At 34.0% G+C, this 23,455-nt stretch overlaps 1 protein-coding gene across 1 annotated transcript in view; it reads left to right on the top strand.

The window, feature by feature from the left end:
• LRP1B (LDL receptor related protein 1B) overlaps positions 1 to 23,455 on the top strand; it is a 1,366,825-nt gene that overhangs the window by 764,687 nt on the left and 578,683 nt on the right. The window contains exons 24-25 of the mRNA XM_058664204.1: positions 4,882 to 5,082; positions 11,441 to 11,686. Of these exons, the coding sequence (XP_058520187.1) occupies positions 4,882 to 5,082; positions 11,441 to 11,686 (447 nt within the window). The remainder of the gene's footprint in view (positions 1 to 4,881; positions 5,083 to 11,440; positions 11,687 to 23,455) is intronic.

The following is a 23,455-nucleotide window of genomic DNA, read 5'->3' as shown; positions in this document are numbered from 1 at the left end:
CATTATTCAGAAAATGTTATTTTTCGTGGAGTTAGAAAGCACATATACAAAAACAGGTTAAAAATATTAAAGTCTTTTTATTTGGAAGGCAAACTCAAAGTGAGAGGGAGACACAGAGAAAAATCTTCCTTCTATTGGTTCACTCCCCAAATGGCCACAATACTCAGGAGTGATCTGATCCAAAGCCAGGAACTGGAAGATTCTTTCAGGTCTCCAACATGCATGCAGGGTCCAAAGGTTTTGGGCCATCCTCTGGTGCTTTCCTAAGCCATTATCAGGGAGATGGATGTGAAGTGGAACAACTTGTACATGAACCAGCACCCATATGGGATGTTAGTGTTGGATGGGGCTAGATTAACCAGTTGAGACGCTGCAACAGGTCCAGAGCAACAACAACAACAAAATTGCATTCTCAAAAGGATCAGAGTTTGAATTAAGGAAAAACCAACTGAACTCCTCTAATCAATAGTCTGACATATTTTTGTTAAGTAAAATGAGAAATAACCATGTCATTACATTTTTATCTTTCTCACTCCTTTCTGCTTTCCTAGAGTTTTGTTTTGTGGAGGGTGAATATTTGAAAATTAAGAATGCATGCTCATCCAATATACAATATAGGATGCACACATGGAAAATCCATTGGTATCTTTTCTTTTATATATTTTTACTTTAATTAGTTTTAATTGTTTAAAATTATTTGTCAGAGAAGTGGGGAGAGAGACCCTTTTATTGTTTTTCACTCCATTGTCCCTAACAATTGGGCTGGGCTTGATCAAAATCAGTTTCTGGGAATTCAAACTTCATGTCCCACCGGGCAGATAATGACCAAAGCAGAACCACCAGCCAGGAACCCAATCCAGGTTTCTATGGGAATGTCAGTAACTCAATAAATTGATCCATAACCCCTGTCTGCTTGGGGTTGAATTTGCAAAAAGTGGGAATAAGAAACTGCATGTGAGATTTGAATGCATGTAATTTGATATGGAACACATGCATTTTCACCCGCTCCTAAACCACAAGCTAAATGCCTGACACTTAACGTTAAAAAAAAAAAATTGTTCAAAATTAGAGTATCTGTCACTAGGAGACTTACTGTTTTGCAGGTTAAGTATTTGTCTTTCCCATTCTTCTATTCTCTACATAGCAGGTAAGCTCAGTATACTCAATAAATACTTGTTGAATTGAATTAAAGCTAAACAGTGTTAGGAACCAAAATAAGAATGTGGTAGTAAAGGTTAGTGCTGTAAAGAACAAAACAAACAACGAGACCATCTCATTTCAGAAAGTCATTATAAATAAAATATTGAAAAATCCATTTGGATTTTAAGATTCACTTTCCTCATATTTTTAATATTAACTGCCAGTCATATCCCAAGTTCTGCTATCCCAATATGTATTGTCCTTTGCTTGGTTGAGATAAAGGCAAATTAAGCAGTTTACAACAGGATATACCTGTTTTTTATTGTGGTAAAAATGGCTTAATAGAGAAAAGAATAATTCCAGAAGAGATCATATCAATTTTATTTTTGGAAACCTATCATGTTTTCTATGGACTCTCAGTTATTTTCATTTTTATGTTGTTCAGCTTATGTTATATGTATCAAGATCACATAAATCCAAGAATTTTAATAATATTCTGAATATGTGAGTGTCTGTATGCCTGCATGTGTGTGTTGTGTTGTATTGTACTGGCTGTCATTGCATCAGAATAGTACTAAATACCCTTATTGGAGATTTTGCTGTTGTCTGTTGTCTTTATTTTGACTCAAAGGATAAAACTACAGTTGTTATAACTGATTCACACATAGTTAAAATATCATTTTAAATAAATTACACTATGTGGATAAACCTTTGTAATAATTATGTAGAATTATTTTCAGCTTGTTCTAAGGAAAGATTAGTAAACACAAAGTGTTTTCTGGTTCTTTAAATCTGTGTACATTTAATAGTTTTATAAATATTCTGGATTTTAATATATTGAATAATATTTTAGAAAATGTTTTAATATTCATAACATCTATCAATAATGATTTTATACAATTTCTAGTTGTTTGCGTATAGAAGAGAAAACCTATATGATGAAATCGATACTATTTATTCATTAAAGATTTTATGTTCAATGACTTGACTAGGTAAGGATTTGTTCTGATATAAATCAGAATAAATATCATCATTCTTTAAGCTTATTTACTGATGTCCTTTGCTTTTATGCTTCACTTCGGGGTTAGAAATTTAATTAAATTTATCATTTATAGTTCACCTTCTTATCTACATTTTGTAAGAATTAAAACCAAACAAACAAGAAATAGGGAAGCAAATAGGTTTCAAAATGTCCTGCAAAAGTCAGTAGGGGAAGGAAATGTTATCTAATCAGTGAATTCATATTTATTCAAAATTTTGATGAAATAATCTGTATAAAGTTTTAGAGTCAACTGAATGTGATCTTTCTTTACCTTTTCAGAACTGTGTTAGCCAGGGATCCCAGCAAACTTTGCTACTATCCTGACTAAAAAATTGACAGTGATTTATGTATGTGCATATTGAAAAAAATTCCAAGGTCATTCATGATTAAGAATGACATGATGGATTAGTAATATCTGGGGAAAAAAGGGAATTTGCATCTTTATTAATCAAACTAAAATGGAAATTATTACAATATTCTTGAACTCTCCTTTCATTCTATTATACTTGTAGATGACCGCATACAATTTAATGCTTATGTATAGGGTGTCATATTTTACATTTATAAATATGTATTGAATATTGATCTTTTTAGCTTTGTTATGATTTCTTTGGTGATGGGGGGGCCAGGTCTTAATGCTTCATTGCATTAATTTCTAAGGGCTTTAGGGAACTAGAAGGCTCAGCGTAACCAAGATCTCATTTTGATCATAGATTGATGAATCCATCATATTTCATGGCATATAGTTGTGCATTTCATCCTCACCATTTTTTTAAAATCAAGCACTATTTTCAAAGTTTTTCAGACATGTAGTAGAAACAAAATAAAGCACCACAACAGTATATAATGAGAATTCAATCTTTCTCCCACGCTATGTTTGTTTCTAGTGCCTCACTCTTCTCTCCCAGAGACAATCACGTTTAGGTGTTGCTTGTGTGGTTCTCCAGAAAGAATTCATGTACAGACAAGCCTGCCTACGTACAATTGGTGCTGTATATCCATGGATTCTGTATCTCTAGCTACAATCAATCATTGATCTCTTTATATGTACAGAATTATGTGCATGTATCAATTATGCAACTGTTCTTGTGCTTTTATTTCATTTATAATATTGCAACTTCATATGTTTCTATAAATGAATACTCTAACAATATTTTGTTTATTTTAAACTTTAGCAGGTTTTAGGCTTTCCAAAACTCTTCTAACTTACCATAACTATCCAACATATATAATGTATTCTTTTCCATTTCTTTTTTATGTACGCCACTGTTTTTTTGAATCTGTGAGGCTTAATGGACAAGTCAATTCATAAGCAAATGTAGTTTTAGATGGGACACCTTCCTTTCCCTACTGCATCCTCTAGGACAGATGTGAAATGCGAAACTTTGAGACAGAACTTTAGGACACCTGCAGAAATCTTTTCTAACTTCCCCCTTCCTCCTACTTTTCTGCTTCTGGTAGTCTCCATTCTATTTCCATCCTCTGAGATCTTTTTTGTTTGTTTGTTTTGTTTTTTCCATTCTGGATATGAGTGAGGTGACATGGTACTCTTCTTTCTGGACCTGGCTTGTTAGCTCCATCCAGATTGCAAATGGCAAGATCATCCCTTTGTATGCCACAGTGTATTTATACCTCATTTTTTTACCAGGTGATCAGCTGCTGGACACTGAGGTTGGCTCCCTTTCCTGGTTGTTGGGAAGAGTGCTACGTAGGGAGGGGTGCAGGTGTCTCTTCAATAGGATGGTTTCATCTCTCTTGGCCTTATACCCAGGAGTATAATTGCTGAATTACAGGACAGTTCTATTTTTAATTCTTTTAGGAATCTCCATACTTCCTGCTGTGGCTGTACTAGTTTACATTTTATGATTTTATGAGTTACATTTCATAATTTGTGAAAAACTGGAGTATAGTTAGTCAATAACTAGTATTTATCAGTAGGTATGTTTTCCTCTGATATTACAACTCAGCATGATGTTAACCAGAAAACCTAAGAAATTAGAAAACAAATGAAGACAGTAGAGTGATTGTTTTATAATATATATATATGACAATATAGAACAATATATCTTGCTGTGAAAATAAGATATACATATAAAATAACAAACTTGGTCCTAAGTGCTTTCACTTTATTTTGAAACATGTTGTATAATTAAAAATATAATTCTGTAAATTTTGTCTATATTCATTCTCTTAACTACCACAATGTAAATAATATTTGTCTGTCTTTTATGAAGACTATATGCTTTCTTGTGAAGAATTGTGATTTTTAAGGTTAAAAATTATAAATAGTACAAACTTCTATTCACATAAGCATTTTTATCTGCTTTTAGCCTTAAAATAGTCACTGTCAACATTTTTCTAATTTAGAGCTTTGAAAAGCATTGATACAGTAACAAACATTTCAGGTATACATTTGAAATTGCCAAAATAGTAATCCCAATTATTCACAGAATCCTTTCTCTTATTTTTGGGACAACAATTTGAAATTAAAATTTCAGAGCTTAAACATAAACAGCACTGTAACAGCCAGGGCAAGAAATATTCAAATGCGGTCATGAAAATGAAATGTCAAACTCCCAGCAAGTAGTTTTCTTGCTAATGGCAAGTAATTCTTCCACTGACAGAACACAGTATTGGCCACCAATTATTGCACAGATCTAATTACGAAGCTCAACGCACACTGTTTCTGTTTTCTTAAGGGAGATGCATCAACAAAGCATGGGTCTGTGATGGAGATATCGACTGTGAAGATCAATCAGATGAGGAAGACTGTGACAGTTTCCTGTGTGGACCACCCAAGTACCCTTGTGCTAATGACACATCAGTCTGTTTGCAGCCAGAGAAACTCTGCAACGGGAAAAGAGATTGTCCAGATGGATCTGACGAAGGCAGTCTCTGTGGTATTGCATGTTTAACCTCCTTTGCTCTGGAAGCTAGAAATTTCTGACACACTTGCAGTTACCTACTATAATTATAGTGCTTCCTGCCACTTATTCTTTTTAAGTGTAACTTTAATATTGAACCTTATCTACACTTTTCAGCCCTGGCTGTCTATAGAAGCAGTGTTAAATAGGATCAGCAGTTTCTGAAAATAAAACAGGATAAGTTAGCCTGTATGTAACTCACATAACAATTGCTCATCACTCAGATCTCTGGATGGTCAATGCCATTTGCACAATTGAGCTGATTATTTGTTGTCAGTACTCAAAACAGGAAAGTCTCATTATTACCCTTCTATGGGATGGAGTCTACTATTTATGGGTTGATTTAATGTGCCTTCTAATCATTGCAATAGACACTGTTTTTTTAGAAAATCAGAGGCTATATAATGAAACTTATTGAATGTTACTAATTCTGATATAATTTTCTCTCGCATGTTTATTCCTCACAGCCACTTTATTTTGCTTAGCATAGTCAAAATGATTTCATTGAGCTTTGAAATCTTTTTGACTAGCCATCTTCCTTATGTAAAATATCCTACATAAAAGGAGATTACATTCCCTTCCTTGTAGGGAGATCAGAGATGTAGCAAGGAGATTTTGAAATGTATGTTTCCTAGATAATACTGAAGGTGACACCAAGAGAATAATGAATAGCTTACAGAATGATGAGAATAGTAACAAGATGACTTGAGGCTATGAGAAAGTCACTTTAGGAAATGATGAAGCTGATAGAGGAAAAGCAGGAGAGGCAGCTGCATTTAAGCTTAAAGTTACATTTTGGTCTCATTTGAGCAGTGAGCGCATACTACTGAGGGATAACAAAAAGAGGCTTTTATTTTCTTTTTAAATTTATATAGTAAAATGTCCTTGCCTTTGCAGAATCTGTGATTTTTGTCAAATAACCTTGAAACAGCAAATTCAACAGTCTTTATTCAGTGGGACTAAAGTGTGAACGCAGATTCAAGACTCACAGTATAAAGGGAAATCTGGCATTAAGCAGCAAAATAACTTACAAATAAAACATGGCTAGCTTTGTTTTTCCTATTCAGGTCATAATCTCCAGGTTTGTTTTCCATAATGGAGTAGGTTAAAGAGAGGCTCGTCCCCGATGGGTGAAAGACAAACCTGTGGGGCTTTCCCATGAAGGTTGTGTGTACTGTTGGAAGAGGAAGATTTCAGTACACCGGAAAGTGCAAGTTCATAATTAAACAATCGGTCTAGACTCTGACAGGCTTAATATCTATTTTTCAGTAAGCTATTTTCTTGTTTTTAAGACTTATTTTATTTTTATTGGAAAGTCAGATATACAGAGATGAAAAAGACAGAGAGAAAGATCTTCCATCCATCGATTCATTCCCCAAGCAGCCAGAAGGGTCAGACATGCGCCAATCTGAAGCCAGGAGCCTGGAGCCTCTTCTGGGTCTCTCATGTGGGTGCAGAGTTCCAAGGCTTTGGGCTGTCCTTGACTGCTTTCCTAGGCCACAAACAGAGAGTTAGATGGGAGCAGGGCCGCTGGGATTAGAACCAGTGCCCATATGGGATCCCAGCACATGCAAGGCAAGGACTTTCACTGCTAGGCTACCGCATGGGGCCCAATAAGCCACTTTCTTAATGTCAGTTTTCTCATCCTTGAAATAGAGGCAATGTTATTTATCAAGTAGCCATGATAATAATTTCCAATGCATGATAGATATTAAAATTATTAGTGTTTTTACCATCTTTTCTCGTTCATTTGAGTTAAATAAAGTAAAAGGAAAATGAGGGGAAAACTCAGCCATTAAAATAAATGAGGACAGTGTGAATGGAATAAAGCCTAGTTTTGTATCCTGCACCTTCCAGATTGGGAAAGTAAAAGGAGGAAATACCTTCTGAATTCATTGTTTGACCATTTCAAAGTATATTGACCATGGATGACAATATATTTGTCAGCAGAGGAGCTTTGCTCAGTTTAAATTAACCCAGAGAGTGGAAGATATTACCAAGAAACCAGTGTTAGAAATCCCAGAGAAAGTCAAAATGATAGCTGGACCTGCAAGAGGTGAAAGGGGGAGATAGAACACAACTTCCAAACCTTGGGTCAAGAACTGAAATGCTTTGTGTGGTGCTATGCCATGTATGTGAGGAAAAGGTGAACCCAAGGGCATGAGTCTTGAGAAAATGATGTGGTTCCATGCATCAGGCCACTGCTTGAATTACCCATATCCCATATTGCAGTGCCTGGGACGGAGTCCAACCTGTGTGCCTCCATCCACTTTGCTTCATCTGCCTGGGAACAGAAGATTCTCTCATTTTTTCTCTCCTTAAAATAAATAAATACATGCTTTAAAAAAAACATGCTTTTTAGACTTACTTAAATTTTTATTGGAAAGGCAGATTTGCAGAGAGGAGAGACAGAAAGATCTTCCATCTGTTGGTTTTCTCTCCAAGTGGCTGCTGCAGCCAATCTGAGCCTATCCAAAGCCAAGAGCCAGGAGCTTCTTTTGGGTCTCCCACGTGGTTGCAGGGTCCCAATGCTTTGGGCCATCCTCTACTGCTTTTCCAGTCCACCAGCAGGGAATTGGATGGAAAGTGGAGCAGCCAGGACACCAGCCAGCACCCATATAAGATTCTGGCTGTTGCAACATGAAGATTCTGCCACTAGGCTTCCATGGTGGGAACCAAAACAAACATTTTAAATTTCTAGAGAAGTGATTATTTTTCAAGGAGAATGAGATAAGTGGTATGTACTTAAGAAACAAGAAGAGACTTGAGTATTTCAAGATTAAAATGTTGCTTTTGTCATAAGAATCTATCAAATGTGAAATGTTGCAAGTGTGTTAAAGCAAAAGCTGTAAATGTCACTTGGTAATAGCAGTTTTCATGGTTGAACATGTCAGTATGAAAAGAAACAAACAAAAAGAACTTTGTGAAATTTGAAGGGTGCAAAGGGAAAGGAACTTAGGGAAGTTAGGGGGAGTTGATTTTTGTTAAGTAGTGTTTATCGGAGGGAAAACAAATGTCTCCATTCTTTAACAGTAGACAAAGCAACAGGTCAGAGCAAGACACCCTGAGGGGTTGGAGGGAAAATGAATCAGCTTATTGACTGAGGGCACCTGAGAGAGTGTTCGTAAAAGGGAATTCTCACTTACAGTGAGTGGGAATGTAAATTAGCCACTAAGGAAAATGGTATGGAGAATATTTTTTAAAAGCTAGTTAGAGAATGCCATTATATAGCGCAACAATCTCACTATTGGCTACATATCCCAAGGACATGAAATCATTCTATCAATGATATTTCAGCTACACCATGTTCTTCGCGTGCTGTTTACAATAGCAGTGTTCTGTAATCAGTCATAGGATCCATTCCTAAATGAATGGATAAAGACAATCTGGTGTTTAAATATTCTATTGTACATGTACGTGTGTGTACAGTTGTATATTATAAATACAATAGAATGCCATTTAGTCACAAAAACACATAAGATCCTGTCATTCACCCAAAACTGCATGAAGTGAAGCAAGCTGCACACTGAAAGATAAACACCATATGTTCTCCCTTATATGTGCACATGTAAACACACAGGCAGACATGAATATACAAACCCTCAATAAGGACACAGAAAGATGATTAAAGGAATCTCAGGGTTGGGCAGCAGGGCACATAGGAAGCAGAATAACAGGTACCAAATCAGAGATAGATACAAGATATAAGTTCTTACCCAGCACTGTTGACTGATGATAGTTTCCATTAACCTATCATGAATAAATAAAAGTAATTTCCAGGCACCCACAATATACTGATATTAGATAAGGGGAAACTGATTATCCTAATTACATCAGCATTAATTACAAAAATATACTGAAATCTCACATTGTAACCCATAAGTATGTACACTTTTAGCTAAATTTTTAAAATCATACTTATAAAAATGTTTATTTCTTAATTTACGTGCATATTGTATAAAAGTAAAGAGAGGGGTGAGACAGAGACAGATCTGGTCCCTCAGGAGACATTTCTGGGCAGAAAAAGGATTATATCTCAAAGGATCAGAGAAAATGTTAACGATAGCAAGCTTTCTAAAGTTGCTGCTTTAGGGCCCAGCATAATGTTTCAATTGATTGACCCTCCCGCTCCAAGTGCCAAGATCCCAAATGGGCACCAGTTCATGTCCTAGCTGCTCCACTTCCCATCCACCTCCTTGCTAATGGCTGATAAAGCAGCAGAGGACAGACTGAGTCAGCTCAGCTTTCCATTCCAGCTTTTTGGGGAGTGAACCCGCAGATGAAAGATCTTTCTCTCTGTCTCCTCTTCTCCCTATAAATCTGCCTTTGAAATAAAAATGAATAAATCTAAATAAATATAATAACTGCTTTTAAAGAGTGACCCATGACCTCCTTACCTATCACCAAGTTTTGAATCATGAAGAGTTTCTTCTCCAGGCAACTCTGAGTTTTCTAAAGAGCCAGTTTAGAGAGAGTCACTTTCATTTTGGGGATATAGTCAAGTCTCTGTCAGGCAACAGAAAATGTAAAATAGTTGCAGTGTTAATGATGGCTTGCCGATAAACAATCAAAAAGAAGCTAGCTATGCAGATATTGACATTGAATTCATATATTTAATTTCAAATTTCAGTGTAAATGTTGTTCCTTCTGAAATTGTTGACCTAAATCCAATACAGTATCAAAAAGAAACACTTTATTGCTAACCATTTATTTGAAATAAGCAAACACATTGTAACATGATTTTTCACCTGCTGGGCACAATGGCAATTCTTTATAGTAGTTCTCTTGGAAAAGATTTTCAATTGAACTAAAATGGGGCAAGTACTTTGAAATCACTGCGGTTGGGATTGATTATGACTTCGGGTGAGCAAGCATACGTGGAGGATTCAAACAATGAATCTGTTTCTTTTTTCTTTCTAAAATTATACCAAACTTGGAGTGAAAACTTGGAGAACACAATTATTGCGGTCATTTTATTTTTCTTTTTACTGTAACTTTGTAATGATAATTGATACTATGAAGGAGAGTTGACCCATGTATAAGTTTTTAAAAAGTGGAATTAGTTTTGAAAGCCCTATTACAGTTCCACTCAATTTGAACAAGATAAATCATCACCGAAGAAAATATTTGAAATATCTGAGTAGATATTATTATAATTTATCAATCCATTTACAACTCTTTTTAACACATCCAAAAGCATGCTTGTTAAATAGGGTTTGAAAATTACACTAAAATATTTCCAAGTAAAGTAAGAGAAAGCATCTGTTGTCCTTCTTGCTCTCTCTCTATATATATATCTATATCTATATATCTAGGTAGATATAGCCATATGGAGATATGAATATCTCTCTGTATGTAATATTACTTATTGATATGTAATACTGTGCTTATAGAAACATTTATCTGCTGGCTTCATTAATGGTATCATATCGGAGTTTTCCCAAGATATCAGTGATTCAGTTTTGTGGCAATTGTTTGCTTTTAGACAATTCTGCTGTATTATAATAGGTTTTAATATTGACTGCGAGGCACCATGCTGTTAATTATACACTGCAAAAGATAATTTTCTGTAGAGTTTGGAGCTTAGAAATGAAATATAATGATAAATAAATATGTCTGACCTATAACTATATACAAATATACCTACCTATTATGAAAATAAATATCTCTGTTTTTGTAGACCAATCACATTAGTCCTACATTCAATACCAGTGGCTCATTAGCTCATCCAAAAAGAACACTTTTTTTGTGAAATGTTTATTGTGCTTTCCTAGCCTCATTAAACTAATGACACAAATTAATTTAAAGAGCAAAATGTATTATTTACTTAATATACGCAAATCCCTATAGACAACGAAGGACAAAGTAACACTTTTTGTGTTATCACTATAGTTCACCATATAGATGTCTTAGACAATCCAAACAAGTAAGCATATGTATGCTCATTTCTCAACATGGAGATAACTCAAATGTTTACCACATCAGTGTATGTACATTCTTTTAGTGAACCTCTGCAACTGATTTTGTATGGCTGGGAAAAGGTTTTTCTCTGTCCTAATAGAAATGTTGAGCTCATTTTTTTCTCTATCAAGCAAAGCAAATTATATTGCCAGGTTTTACGAATGTGAAAGTTTTCCATTCTCAATTCCTATCGCAAGATTAAATTTGATCATTGAAAAATATGATCATCATTCCTACAAAATCTAAAATGTTTTGTATTGTTTATTTCTAGCACCAAGACACTGTTTTCTAGATGAGAGAATTTAGTTCAGGAATGAGTATTTAACTAAGGAAAGCGATTAATATGAACTGCGGTTGGTTCCCCTCTCTATAGATGAATGTTCACTGAGCAATGGAGGCTGCAGCAATCACTGCTCCGTTGTTCCTGGGAGAGGGATTGTCTGTTCCTGCCCCGAAGGACTTCAACTCAACAAAGACAATAAAACATGTGAAATTGTGGATTATTGCACTTATCATCTGAAGTGCAGTCAAGTGTGTGAACAGCACAAGCACACGGTCAAGTGCTCCTGCTACGAAGGGTGGAAGCTGGATGTGGACGGAGAGAGTTGCACAAGTGTTGGTAAGCAGATCCTCAGTGTCTCTTGTTTTATTTAAGATAGATTTGACCAAAAAAAAAAATCCAGAAACACCATCAAAACTTAATAAAATGATTCAACTAATTTTGGGTAAGACATTTAAAATTATAAATGGTCAATTCCTATCTACTCCAAAATCTTCTTGAAATTCTAACATTCCTTAGTATCGTAACCCATTGAATAGTTACCGTCTGATTACTTTTTTCCTTACATAATGCTTCAAAAGTGTATACAGATATAGCCTTTGCCTGCTTATTTTTGCGGAGTTCCATGCATTTACGCTATTTCTTCAAGCATGCTCTTTAGAACCCTTTGGGTTCTTGACTAGCCTCAGGTTTTCAGTTGTTGCTCATACTACCACTCAGAACGTGTAGTTTCCCTGGCTGTGCTGATCTGATTACTCATTACAAATAGCCTTCCAGTTTTCTGAATGACATTTCACAACGCGAGAGGCACACAAAGGTTTGCGAACCTGGCATTGATTCTCATGCTCCAGTTGGCATTTATTAGTAACGTAACTGTAGATAATTACACGAAATATCCTAAACCTAAATTGTTTTTTTTCTTTAAGTACCAATGTCTATTATAATAATTTCTTTCTTAGATATGTTGGGAAACTGACATGACACACTTGTTGATGTATCTTGAATTCATGGAGTGCTTCATAGGTGATGTTTTCCCACCATGTTAGCTAAATTCTTCATGAGTTCATGGGATACTTAGAATCAAAGTGGTTATTAAATCGACAGTATTAAAGGGTCCATTACTTTTGTTGAGATAAATATTACATTTTTATATCCACCTCAACATTGCATACTTTTGATTATGAGTCTTGCCATTGAATTTACTAGCAGTGACTATGAATCTGTACCCAACATAAGTATTAAACAGTCACATCACATCAGTGCTGTTGTGGGTATCTCAGAATATCACAGTTAACTCATTATTGTCAGTTATTATATTAACTTCTTCCTATGAAACACATTAATGATGTCTTTGAAACTCTCTCCTCAATTTTTCCTGGCAGAAAAATAATTTGTCAGATTAAGTTCAAATTTGGTATAATAAAACAAAAATAACCACATTCATTATTATATTCGAAAGTATTTATCTCAGTTACTATATGTTATGTGTAATTTTGTGTATATGTTTGTGGGTTTTTTTGCATATATTTCTTTGAAAATTTTTTCATAATGCTTTTATACTCTTTCCCTCTTTCTGGGAGGAAACCCAGAAACCTATAAACTTCATTATAACATCAAAGAGCCTATTCATTTTCTTTAATCATTTGGTTTCTTTTCTATTTGTGCTTTTCATTTGTCCATCTCTGCAATTCCTGGATATTCTTAGAGAATCCTGAGATATTTATTTTTTAATTAGATCTGCATCTAATTATTATTAAGTTTTTCTTTTATATTCTGGAGTATATTTTCCATGAGAATTTGTGTTTGCACTTCTTTGATTTTCATTTTTAATTTAATTATCTTTTTTTTTTACTAGACTCAATGTTTTGTAGATACAATTCTGACAACATAATTATGTTTCCTTCCTCCTTCCTCCTTTTCCTCCCTTCTCTCCCGCTGACTATTCTTCCTTCTCCCTTTCTGTTATTTTAATTTTTAATAACATATTTTAGAATTACATGACAGTAACAAGATTTAGTACTTTGTCAAATAGGAAGTTTAACTAGCAAAATACAAAGAAGCCCTAGTTTATGGGGAAATGCAATGTCTGTAAAATAAGTGAATGGAAAAATGACAATTTCATCCATGTACAATATATTATTAAGTAATGTCATTCATATACTTTAAATTTTAAGGTAATTTTTAAGCATTGACAATGGTATGAAACAAAGATTTACAAACACATACTTGCAGCAATACAGACAGACATTTCTGACATGTTTTTAAAAATTTTAGCTCCCACATATAAAGAAGAATATGAGATTTTTCTTTCTCAGTCTGAGTTATTTTACTCAACATGTTATCTTCCAGTTGTGTCCATTTAATTTCTTCTTCTTTTTTAAGCTGAATAATACTTTATTGTGTCTCTATACCACATTTTCTTTATCCATCCATATAATGGTGGTAGTTTGGTTGATTACAAATTTTGGTTGTTGTGAACTGTGATGCCATGAAGATGATGGTGCAAGTATCCTTTTACTCCATGAGGTGTGTATTCTGTGATGAGACTGCTGGTGGATCATATGACTTTGATTTGCTAGTACCTTTTGGTGCATCATTGTATCTGTGTTCATTAGGGATATAGGTCTGTAGTTTTATTTTCATGTCACATCTTTGGTTCTGGTTTCAAAGTAATGCTGATCTTGTGAAAAGTATTCAACTGAGTTCCAGTGACTCTTTTATCCCTGTCTTTTTCATTCCCTTATTCCTTATCAGTCCAGGAAAATAATAAGCACTTTCACCTCAGGAATCAAGTTCCAGATTTTTCTCTTCTTTTCTACATAATAACCAATCCAACATATAAAAATAATATACATCCAGGAAACATCTTTTTAAATTATAAATTATTTTGGTACTTTAATATTTTATCTTTGGTTGGTGCTTAATTTATGGTGGTTTTCTCCCCACTCTTAGTTTAGTCCTAGAGTCCCTGCTAGCAGATGTTTTTTCTGCTCTTTCTTCAAGATTCTCAAGTGGAGTAATTAGCAAGAGGAAGTAGCAATTTGTGTGCTAATGTCCCTTTATTCCTCTACATGTCATAGTGCGGGAAATACAATTCAAAGTTTGGTCTCAGATAACTGTCCAAGATTAACCTTATATTTGCTTTATATGAGAAACAAATGATAAAATGTTTTGGGGGCAGATTTATAGCACATGGAGTGAATAACAACTTATATTTAAAATTAAGATATTTCAGCATTTGAATATAGGCATCCGGTTGTGAAGATAATTTTAATCTAATTGACCTCTTCTAATTTTAGCTCAAATGAAACTGAAATATCACTATATTATTTCTTACTGTTGTATTTTACACATTGCTTTCTTTGTAACTTAGGAGAAATGGAACAATTCAAGTAAATTTATGGTTAAAATGAAGTTTTTCTAACATTAGCATTTAACCTGCAATAAAATAACCTGCTGTAAAATTATAATATGGTGTACCAAATAAGATTATCAATATTTATATTTTGCAGATACATATTGGGAAATATTAAAATAGTATTATTTTGTTACATTTACCTCATTTTTTGCAAAACAACACTCATAATGCAATTAAAATTGAATGGATTAGTAGTAATTAGGTGTTATAAGTTATTTTTTTCTTCTTCCCCCTCCTTCTTCAGTTTTTCTATTCTTAAATTGCTATTTCTATTGAATTCAACACTTATTCTTAAATTTAAAAAAAATTAAGAGTACTGGTGGTGCTTATGCTGAATAATTGAGCCACAGCTTCCTCATTCATATTTTTTCCACTCTACTTCCCTTCCCACCTTCTCACCACCAAATCTGTCTACCTCTCTCTCTCTCGCTCTCTCACACACAGTAAATATAGACTGTAGACTCCTATAGTATTTAATGGAAAGAATAAGTGAGTTTTTAAAAAAGAGCATTTACGTACTCAGAAAAAGATGTGGGAATTGCTGAGAAAGTAACTGAGGGAAGACAAGCAAAAATTGGCTGTTGAGAAAGTTGGACAATGATGATACAATTTTATAAATTCACAATTTAGCTAACACATGAAAGCCTATGCTGGCCTGCATTCCTGAGCTTCTGTTCCGTATGTCTTCATGCACAGCATCTCTCAATAATACTTGAGTGCTGTAATTCATTCCCAATTTGACTTTAGGCATAGAATGAGAAAAGGAAGTAATAATACATATTGAGCCAGGGAAACTATACACCATTTACCACTTCATAAGTTTCTACTGTGTAAAATAAATGTCTCTGATGATGGGAGGGAGACATTCAAGTTCTTTGTTAAATGTTAGAACAGAAAAGACTGTAAAAATCATGTAATAGCAGGAAAGAAAACATTGTAACTGTAATATCACTTTTCAGCCACCAGAAGCTCTTCACACAGAATTGCTAGTTGTATGGTTATAATAACAATTTAGTCTAAAAGGACCTATAAAACTGCCGTTTTTCTTAGACAAGTAATCCAACACTTTAATATTTTTCTTGTAAAATAATATTGCAAAGCTGTAGTATGACTAAAAGAAAATCAAAGAGACTTGTAAATAGAAGACCACTATCTTGAGTGTTTTATAAAAAGATATGTACAGTCTGTACATTTAAAAACATGAGCTTCATCACTGTAATAAATTTACATTATACTATACTATACTATACTATACTATACTATACTATACTATACTATACTCCTATACTTCTGTATAGGAGTGTGACCTGTTAATTGGAAGTTTTTTTTTTTTCTTGATTTATGTATTTGAAAACCAGGGTTATAGAGAGAGGAGAGAGATTTTTCATAACTATTTTACTCCCCATAGCTAGAGCTGGGGCAGGAGCCAAGGTCATTCCAGTTTTAGTATATGTGCTGCCAAAGTGAGCACAGAAGCCAGGATCAACTTCTGCATCTTCTGCTTGGTTTCAGGGGCTTAGCACTTGTGCCATCCTCCACTTCTTTCCTGGGTCTGTTCACAGGATGGGAAGTGGAAAAACTGGGATGCATGCATCACAGATGGCAGTTTTACCCATTACACCTCACCACCAGACTGGGAAAGTGTTTGTTTTGTTTTATTTAAGATTTACCTTATGTGTTTAAAAGGCAAGTTACACAGAGAGATACAGACAGTGAAGTATCTTCCATCCTCTGTTTCTATTTCCAAATGGCAGCAATGACCAAGACTAAATCAGGTTGAAGTCAAGAGACAGGAATTTCATCTTGTTCTCCAAACTGGATGGAAGAGGCCCCCCAAATTAGGCCATCCTCAACTATTCCCCACCCCCACTGGTACACTAGCGAAGAGCTAGTCTTTGTCTTGAACAAGTTTTTACACAGTGTGACAGCTCTGTCGATGTTAGTTGAACCGATTGTGCCACAGTGCCCACCTGGTTTGAATCATTTTTAAGAGACAACAGATGGATACTTCATAGTTTAATACTCATTCTACAGTTAGAACAGTTAAATAGCTATTTTAAATTGAAAACAATTATGCATTTCTTCAGTGTGTTTCATAACCACATATTTTATTCACAATATTTTTATTAACTGAAAATCATGAGAAGATTTGGGATTTTTAAAGTCCAGTCTTCATAATATACCATTTTTAAATGAAATGATATATATTATTTTTGTTACAACCATGTTCTCTTTTTTTTATTAATTATTTTGCATTATGTGACAGTTTCATAGGCTCTGGGAATTCCCGCCACCCCTCCCCATGCCCCTCCCCCCTGGTGGATTCAAATTCAATCAAGATTCTTGCAAACATATACCAAGCATAGAGTCCAGCTACTTATTGTCCAGATGGGTTGAACAGTTTCTTGGGACAACCATGTTCTCTTAAAGGTATAGCTTTAGTAAATCAATAGAAAGTTTAGTTACTTTGTGATATTATCTAATTTTATGATTTAAACAGGAGATAATTTGACAATTTATGGCTTGTCAAACTGATTTTTTTCTTAGGAATAACTAACCAGTTATCAAACAAACATTTTATCTACCAAAAAAACTTAAGAAGTGTTAGAGTGAGTTTAGTAAAATACTGAAAGTATTATGCACTGTTCAGAAAAAAAATATGTATAGGATGCTTTAATCATTTTTCATTTCATCTTTTTTTCTCTGAGTGCACTTTTATTTTATACTGAAAGATCCAGCTCTCTTGTTTGGAAATTGATTTTTTGAAATAAGGCCTTCTGTTTACCATACATTATATTCTATCTTGAAATCTTTTCATTATGTTTGAAAACAGTGTAGGAGTATGAATTCACAATCAATATTCTAAAAATATTAAGAGGTTGTCGTTCAGGATTTACATCATTTTCTAAATTTAATTAAACATCTAGGAGAGCCCTCTGACTTTGGTGCAGCTGTTGTATCTCATCTATATTGTTAAATGGAATAAAATATCATTTGTGTTTCTAATTACAACTCATAAACCCTACACACCCATGTGTGACTCTCTTCTATTTTACACAGAGTAGGACTTTGAAATTTTTTCATATTATTATTGAAGCTCTATTTACTGCTCTTAATAGGCAAATAATTCTGTACATAAACCATTCATGGTATTGTCTGGTCTGCCTGAATTACTAACTTGGAACCTGTTTGCAGTGTTTCTTACATCATGTCCCCTTATAGTTGAAGTTCTTCTGTTGGCTACCATAAGAATTTGTACAAGTTTTGTGACTACATTTCAGTATATTTGTTGCCTTGTCTATATATCATTTGCATGTTTTAATTTGTATTTTCTTTAAGAAAGTGAGGGGCAGAGAGAGAACCTCCTCCCACTGGTTCACTGCCCCAAAGGAGACAAGAACTTAGTCCTGGACTCTTAGGCATGGCAGGAAAGGAAGCACTTGTTTTGTTACTGTTGCTTCCCAGGTCACACATCAGCAGGAAGTGGGAATCAGCTGGGAACTGATCCAGGGTTTGAACCCACACATTGATGCAGATAGCCCAAGAAGCACTCTAGCCACTACCAGACAACTGCCATTACGATATGCTTAAAAAAAAATGTGAATTCAATTGACCATACAGTCAGCCACAGATTGAAAACTATAGAAACATATGCTACTTGCCACAGTTTATGGAAGTACCTAATTCTTTAATTATTGCTGATATTGGGAAGTGTAATGAGTCAAGTTCTTTGTCTCTCACTTACGAGCTGTGGGACACTGGCATGTAACATTATTTATTTCTGCCTCTATTTCTTCCTGTACAAAATAGCTATGATAAGACCTCACATTTCCTAGAGATTTATTAGGATATTTCAAATTTAATTTTATAGAATTTTAAGAATTATTCAAACATAGAGGAACATTTCTGGATAGATTCTTATAATATTTGGACTTACAATATTTGCCTAATAAAATGTGTGTGGTACTGCAGTATAATTGGAAAAAAATACTCCAAATTTGTAATGCTGTCTCAAGATATGCTGGACAGAGTCATGGAAACATACCAGATTATAGACACAGTTTGAGTAACAATATGAGTATTTTAAGTTTTTCCTTTTTCTTACATTTTACTGGAGAACATAATTTTACTATGAAACTGATATGTATAATGATTATGCATCTTTCATTCTATTTTATTTTTAATTCAGTTCATAAATTCTCTAAGAAACGGGTATTTTACATTGTTTCAAATATTTTATAGAAATATATGTCTCATTGTCCAGCTTTTGTTTTTTACACTTAAATGATTTTTCTATTTTCTTCCTATTATTCATTTCACACCTAACTCTCCATTTATAGGTCCTCTTTTTATTTTCTTTTCTGCTTTTTTTTTAATGCAAACAAATGAAAAATCCCTAGAGAACTCATGGAAAAGGGATTTTATTCCAGACTATTCAAGAATTTTAAAATGTTTGTACCAAACATTTTTTATCAATTTCCATCAATGATTTGAATTCAAACATATATGTGAATTTTATTTCATATTTAATAGTATTATAGTATTACTCTTTTCATTTAATGACTTTGTATTTATTGATCATATCTTTTGTTGAATTCCATGAACTGCTATGGGTATACATGTGCGCACGCACACACACACAGACACACACACTCACAGATTTTCATTTTCACTCAAAGCCTGAGAATCTAAGTAATTGAACCATCACAGATGCTTCCTAAAGGCCTTGTTTCCAGCAAGCTAGAGTCAGGAGCCTGAGCCTGGTGGTGCTCCCAGGTTCTGCAGTAGGGGGTGTTGGCATCAACCGTGAGGCCAAATGCTCTCCCCTCATTAGTTGTGCAGGTTTACTTCTATTTAATCCTTTGATTGTGTTGTAAGTCTTTTATATACTATGAGCTGGTTTTCAGTTGATCAAATTTATGTATGAAACTCGAGTTTCTACAGCATCATTTAATGAAGGTTTTTTTTCCTCCATCCATCCATCCATTGTGCTGTTTTCAGGTCTGATCAACAGTCTTGAGTAAACACTCTGAATTGTTTCAGTGCATTGGCTAATTTCTAGAGCTAAGTAATTTTGTTAGATGTGACAACTTTTCCTATAGTGTTCTTGTTTTTTGCAGTCCTCCATTCAGGACCTGCTTTTCTAGCTTAAGTTTTAGTTGTTTACATTTACATATACAAATAAATAAATTTATTTGCAAATAAATAGTGTAAATTGCCTGTGTCCCACAGCTCATATGTGAAAGACAAATAGCTTGATAAATTATAAATATATATATAATTTGTATTTTATTTAAAGTCTTAGATTTCAATAAACTGTCAGGTTTTCCATTAGTAAATATTCTGTATTTCTACTTGAGGTTTCATTGTGAAGAAATTGCTTCCTTAGTAATTATTTTTGGTTCTGAGGCGTATGTAGACCTTGACAGGCTTTATTATTGATTTTCATTTCGATTTTTTATGCTCAGAGCATGCATTCCTTATTAAATTGATAATTTGTTATCTTTTGAGACGATCTTTGTGGAATATAAATGTGATGGCCATTTTGCTAAATGTTTTATTAGTTCCTTAAAAGAGAATATGCCTTCGATTTTGGTGTTGTAGAATTTGTATATTTCCTGAGGATTGATTTTTTTTTGTTTTTTTATGTTTTTGCCACAGTCATCTTTCCTATTATATGTATTTTTTTCTTCCATGTTTTCCACAATGTTGTGTGGGTGTTGTGGTTAAAAAAATCATGATTATGAATTTGTCAGTTTTTTTCCATTTAATTCAGTCACTCTTTGCTTTATGTGTTTTCAGTGTAAGTTGGAAGCTAGATGGACTATTTTAAGAATTTTATTTCATCTGTTGATTTGTTTATGTAGTGCAGGAATTTTCTGTACAAGCTGCTTGCCATAGTCTATGTTGGCCAATATTAATGTCGCTTCACAAGGAAAATAAGACTCTTCACGCATAATATTTTAAAATGAGAGTGTCATCCAAAAGACATTGTTGCAACATTTCTTTATTCCATATGAAAGTTACACAGAAAGGAGGGAGAGGCAGAGAAAGAATCTTCCATCTGCTGATTCACTTCCCAGACAGTTGCAACAGCTGGGGCTGGACCAGTTGGAAGTAGGAGCCAAGTGCTTCCTTAACGTATCTCATAGGAGCCAAATACTCCATTACGGTATCTCCCACATCATCAGCAGCGTCCCAAACAATTGAAAAGTCTGCTGTTGCTTTCCCAGTTGCAATAGCAGGTAGCTATTAGGTAATAGTAGCTAGGAAGTGGAGGTGGTGCTCATATGGAATACCTTCATTGGAATGACGGTTTTTTGGCCACCACCAGAGACAAGCTGGTGGAGAAGGTCTGCTTTGTTATGCACAAGTTACAGGTTTTAAAGGTAACATAACAGTTATAATGAGGGAGCAGGAGAGTCTTAGGTAAATGAACAGAGAAAACCTCAATAGATTAACAAATGAGGAAGGCATGAACTCTGCTTCAGAGTAGTGAGGGTATCCTACCTCAGTGGAGTCCAGCAGAAAGCTAAATAGGGATATTGGCAAATAGCTCTATATGGGGCCTGAACAATGGTGCAGACTGAGTAGTAACAGACCAGCCAACTTTCCTGGAGGATCTAATCTTCTGCAGTAGTTTCTATCTCTGATTTCTTATCTGAGCTAAGATGGGGCTCTTGAGAAACCCTTATGGAAACCAGAAGAGGGTAACAAAACTAGAAGAGGGTAACAAAACTAGAGCAAAGTAAGAACTGAGAAAGCTGCTCTCCCATGTCCAGAAGGAAACCTTATACATGTCCCTTCACCATGAGAACTACCCAGGGCTCCTGGGTGCTGGTCTGCTGTGGCACCAGAATCTGTGGTGGATCTTGGGCTGCTCTTGTCCTGAGCAGGAAACTCACACAATATAATTATTATTTCATTTAGTACATGCCTATGTATTAGCTATATGCATCTTTGATACCTCATAATGTTATCTAACTAAACCTATCCTATATATATAACTAAACCTGTCTATATAACTAAACCAACCTATATTTATCCAGTCACCTATTGATAATATTGGTGCTTTTTAAAAAATTGTACTATAAATACTATCAGAAAGCATTTTCTTGCTCAAATATAAGTTTTCCATCATACATCTATCTTTAGAATAATTGATTATGAATTGAAGCAACTTGGACAATATTCATGTCATAATGAATATTATACTGTGACTCATATTTGTAATAACAAGTTATATTTCTAACATTAAGATGTTAGTCTAATGGTATCTTAAAATCTTTTCATCATTTTAAAATGCGTTTTTATCTCATTAGAAAAATTCAAAAATTCATAAAATTTGAAAAATTCTTAACAAGTTTGGATTTTTCTATAACTTTTGTCTTTATTATTTATTTCGGTATTTGTTCTATTTATGAGTGCAGATCTCTGAAATAATTTAGATCTTTATATCTGGATTTTTACACCTTTTTCACTTGCTTTTTGACTATTTCAAGGGTATTTTTGTGTTAAAAATTAAGGTATATTAAACATTAATTTGTTCTCTACATATTTGACAAAGGATATGAAATATATATATATATACATGAATCCTTTGTGAGATAATTTTTGTCCAATTATGTGCTTGTATTCTAATACTAAGAATTAAAATATAATTCCCTTATGCATATGTCTGGTTCTTACATTAATATTTGCCATTTGAAATTGCAAAAACATGGAAGCAATCAAAATGCCCATCAGCAGAGGATTGGATAAGAAAGCTATGGTTCATCTACTCCATGGAATACTACTCAGCTATTAAAAAAAACAAAATGCAATTCTTTGTGGCCAAATGGGCCAAACTGGAAACCATAATGCTAAGGGAAATGAGCCAATCCCAAAAGGTTAGATACCACATGTTTGCCTTAATTTAAGATGATATGATGCTATGCATAACATGTTATGTTATGGATGTTATGTCATATATCGTATATAAACTAAAATTGAAATGTGAATCGGGTGGTCACAGAATGTGGTTAAGAAATCGCATTTATTTTTAACATGTTGGCTGCTCAATACTATGTCAATTCCATAATGATGTCAATTGTTAAAAAAAATTTGCCATTTGAAAATTAATTTCTATGTGTCTGAAAGTTTTGCAACATAATCCTTTTCCATGTACAATGAGTATTATATAATATTTCTCATACTTGCAGACAGTTATGAGTCAGTACCAAAGTATTTGTTGATACAGTAAATTAATCACTATTGTGTATTCCTTTTAGTGCTTTCCTAGTGATTACTGCTTTTAGTGTAATTTTTAGTATCATCTTGTGTTATTGTATAGAACAGCATTTTTAATCTCTTATTGCTATAGAGTTAATTAAGCATTCTAGCAGGTATCTCTTTGATACAATGATTTTGTGTTTTTTTGAATGTATTCCTGATAGTGGAACTGCTGAACTCAGTGACAGTTTTGTTGCTGGGTTTTAAGGAATCTCTTACTGTTTTCCATAGTGGATGTCCTAATTCATGTAACCCTCAATAGTGCATGACTTTTTCTCTCCCCTCATTATGTTACATTCTGCCTTTTATAACAGCCTTTCTGACAGGAGAGAGGTGATACCTCATTGCAGCTTAATTACAATACTCTGAAGGCTAATGAAATTGAGCAACTTTTATATTTATTTGTTTATTTGTTTTTG

Source organism: Ochotona princeps, chromosome 5, assembly GCF_030435755.1.
Source record: "Ochotona princeps isolate mOchPri1 chromosome 5, mOchPri1.hap1, whole genome shotgun sequence".
Taxonomy (NCBI): Eukaryota; Metazoa; Chordata; class Mammalia; order Lagomorpha; family Ochotonidae; genus Ochotona; species Ochotona princeps.
Note: the sequence above shows the minus strand (reverse complement) of the source record. Positions and strands in the feature narration are given on the sequence as shown.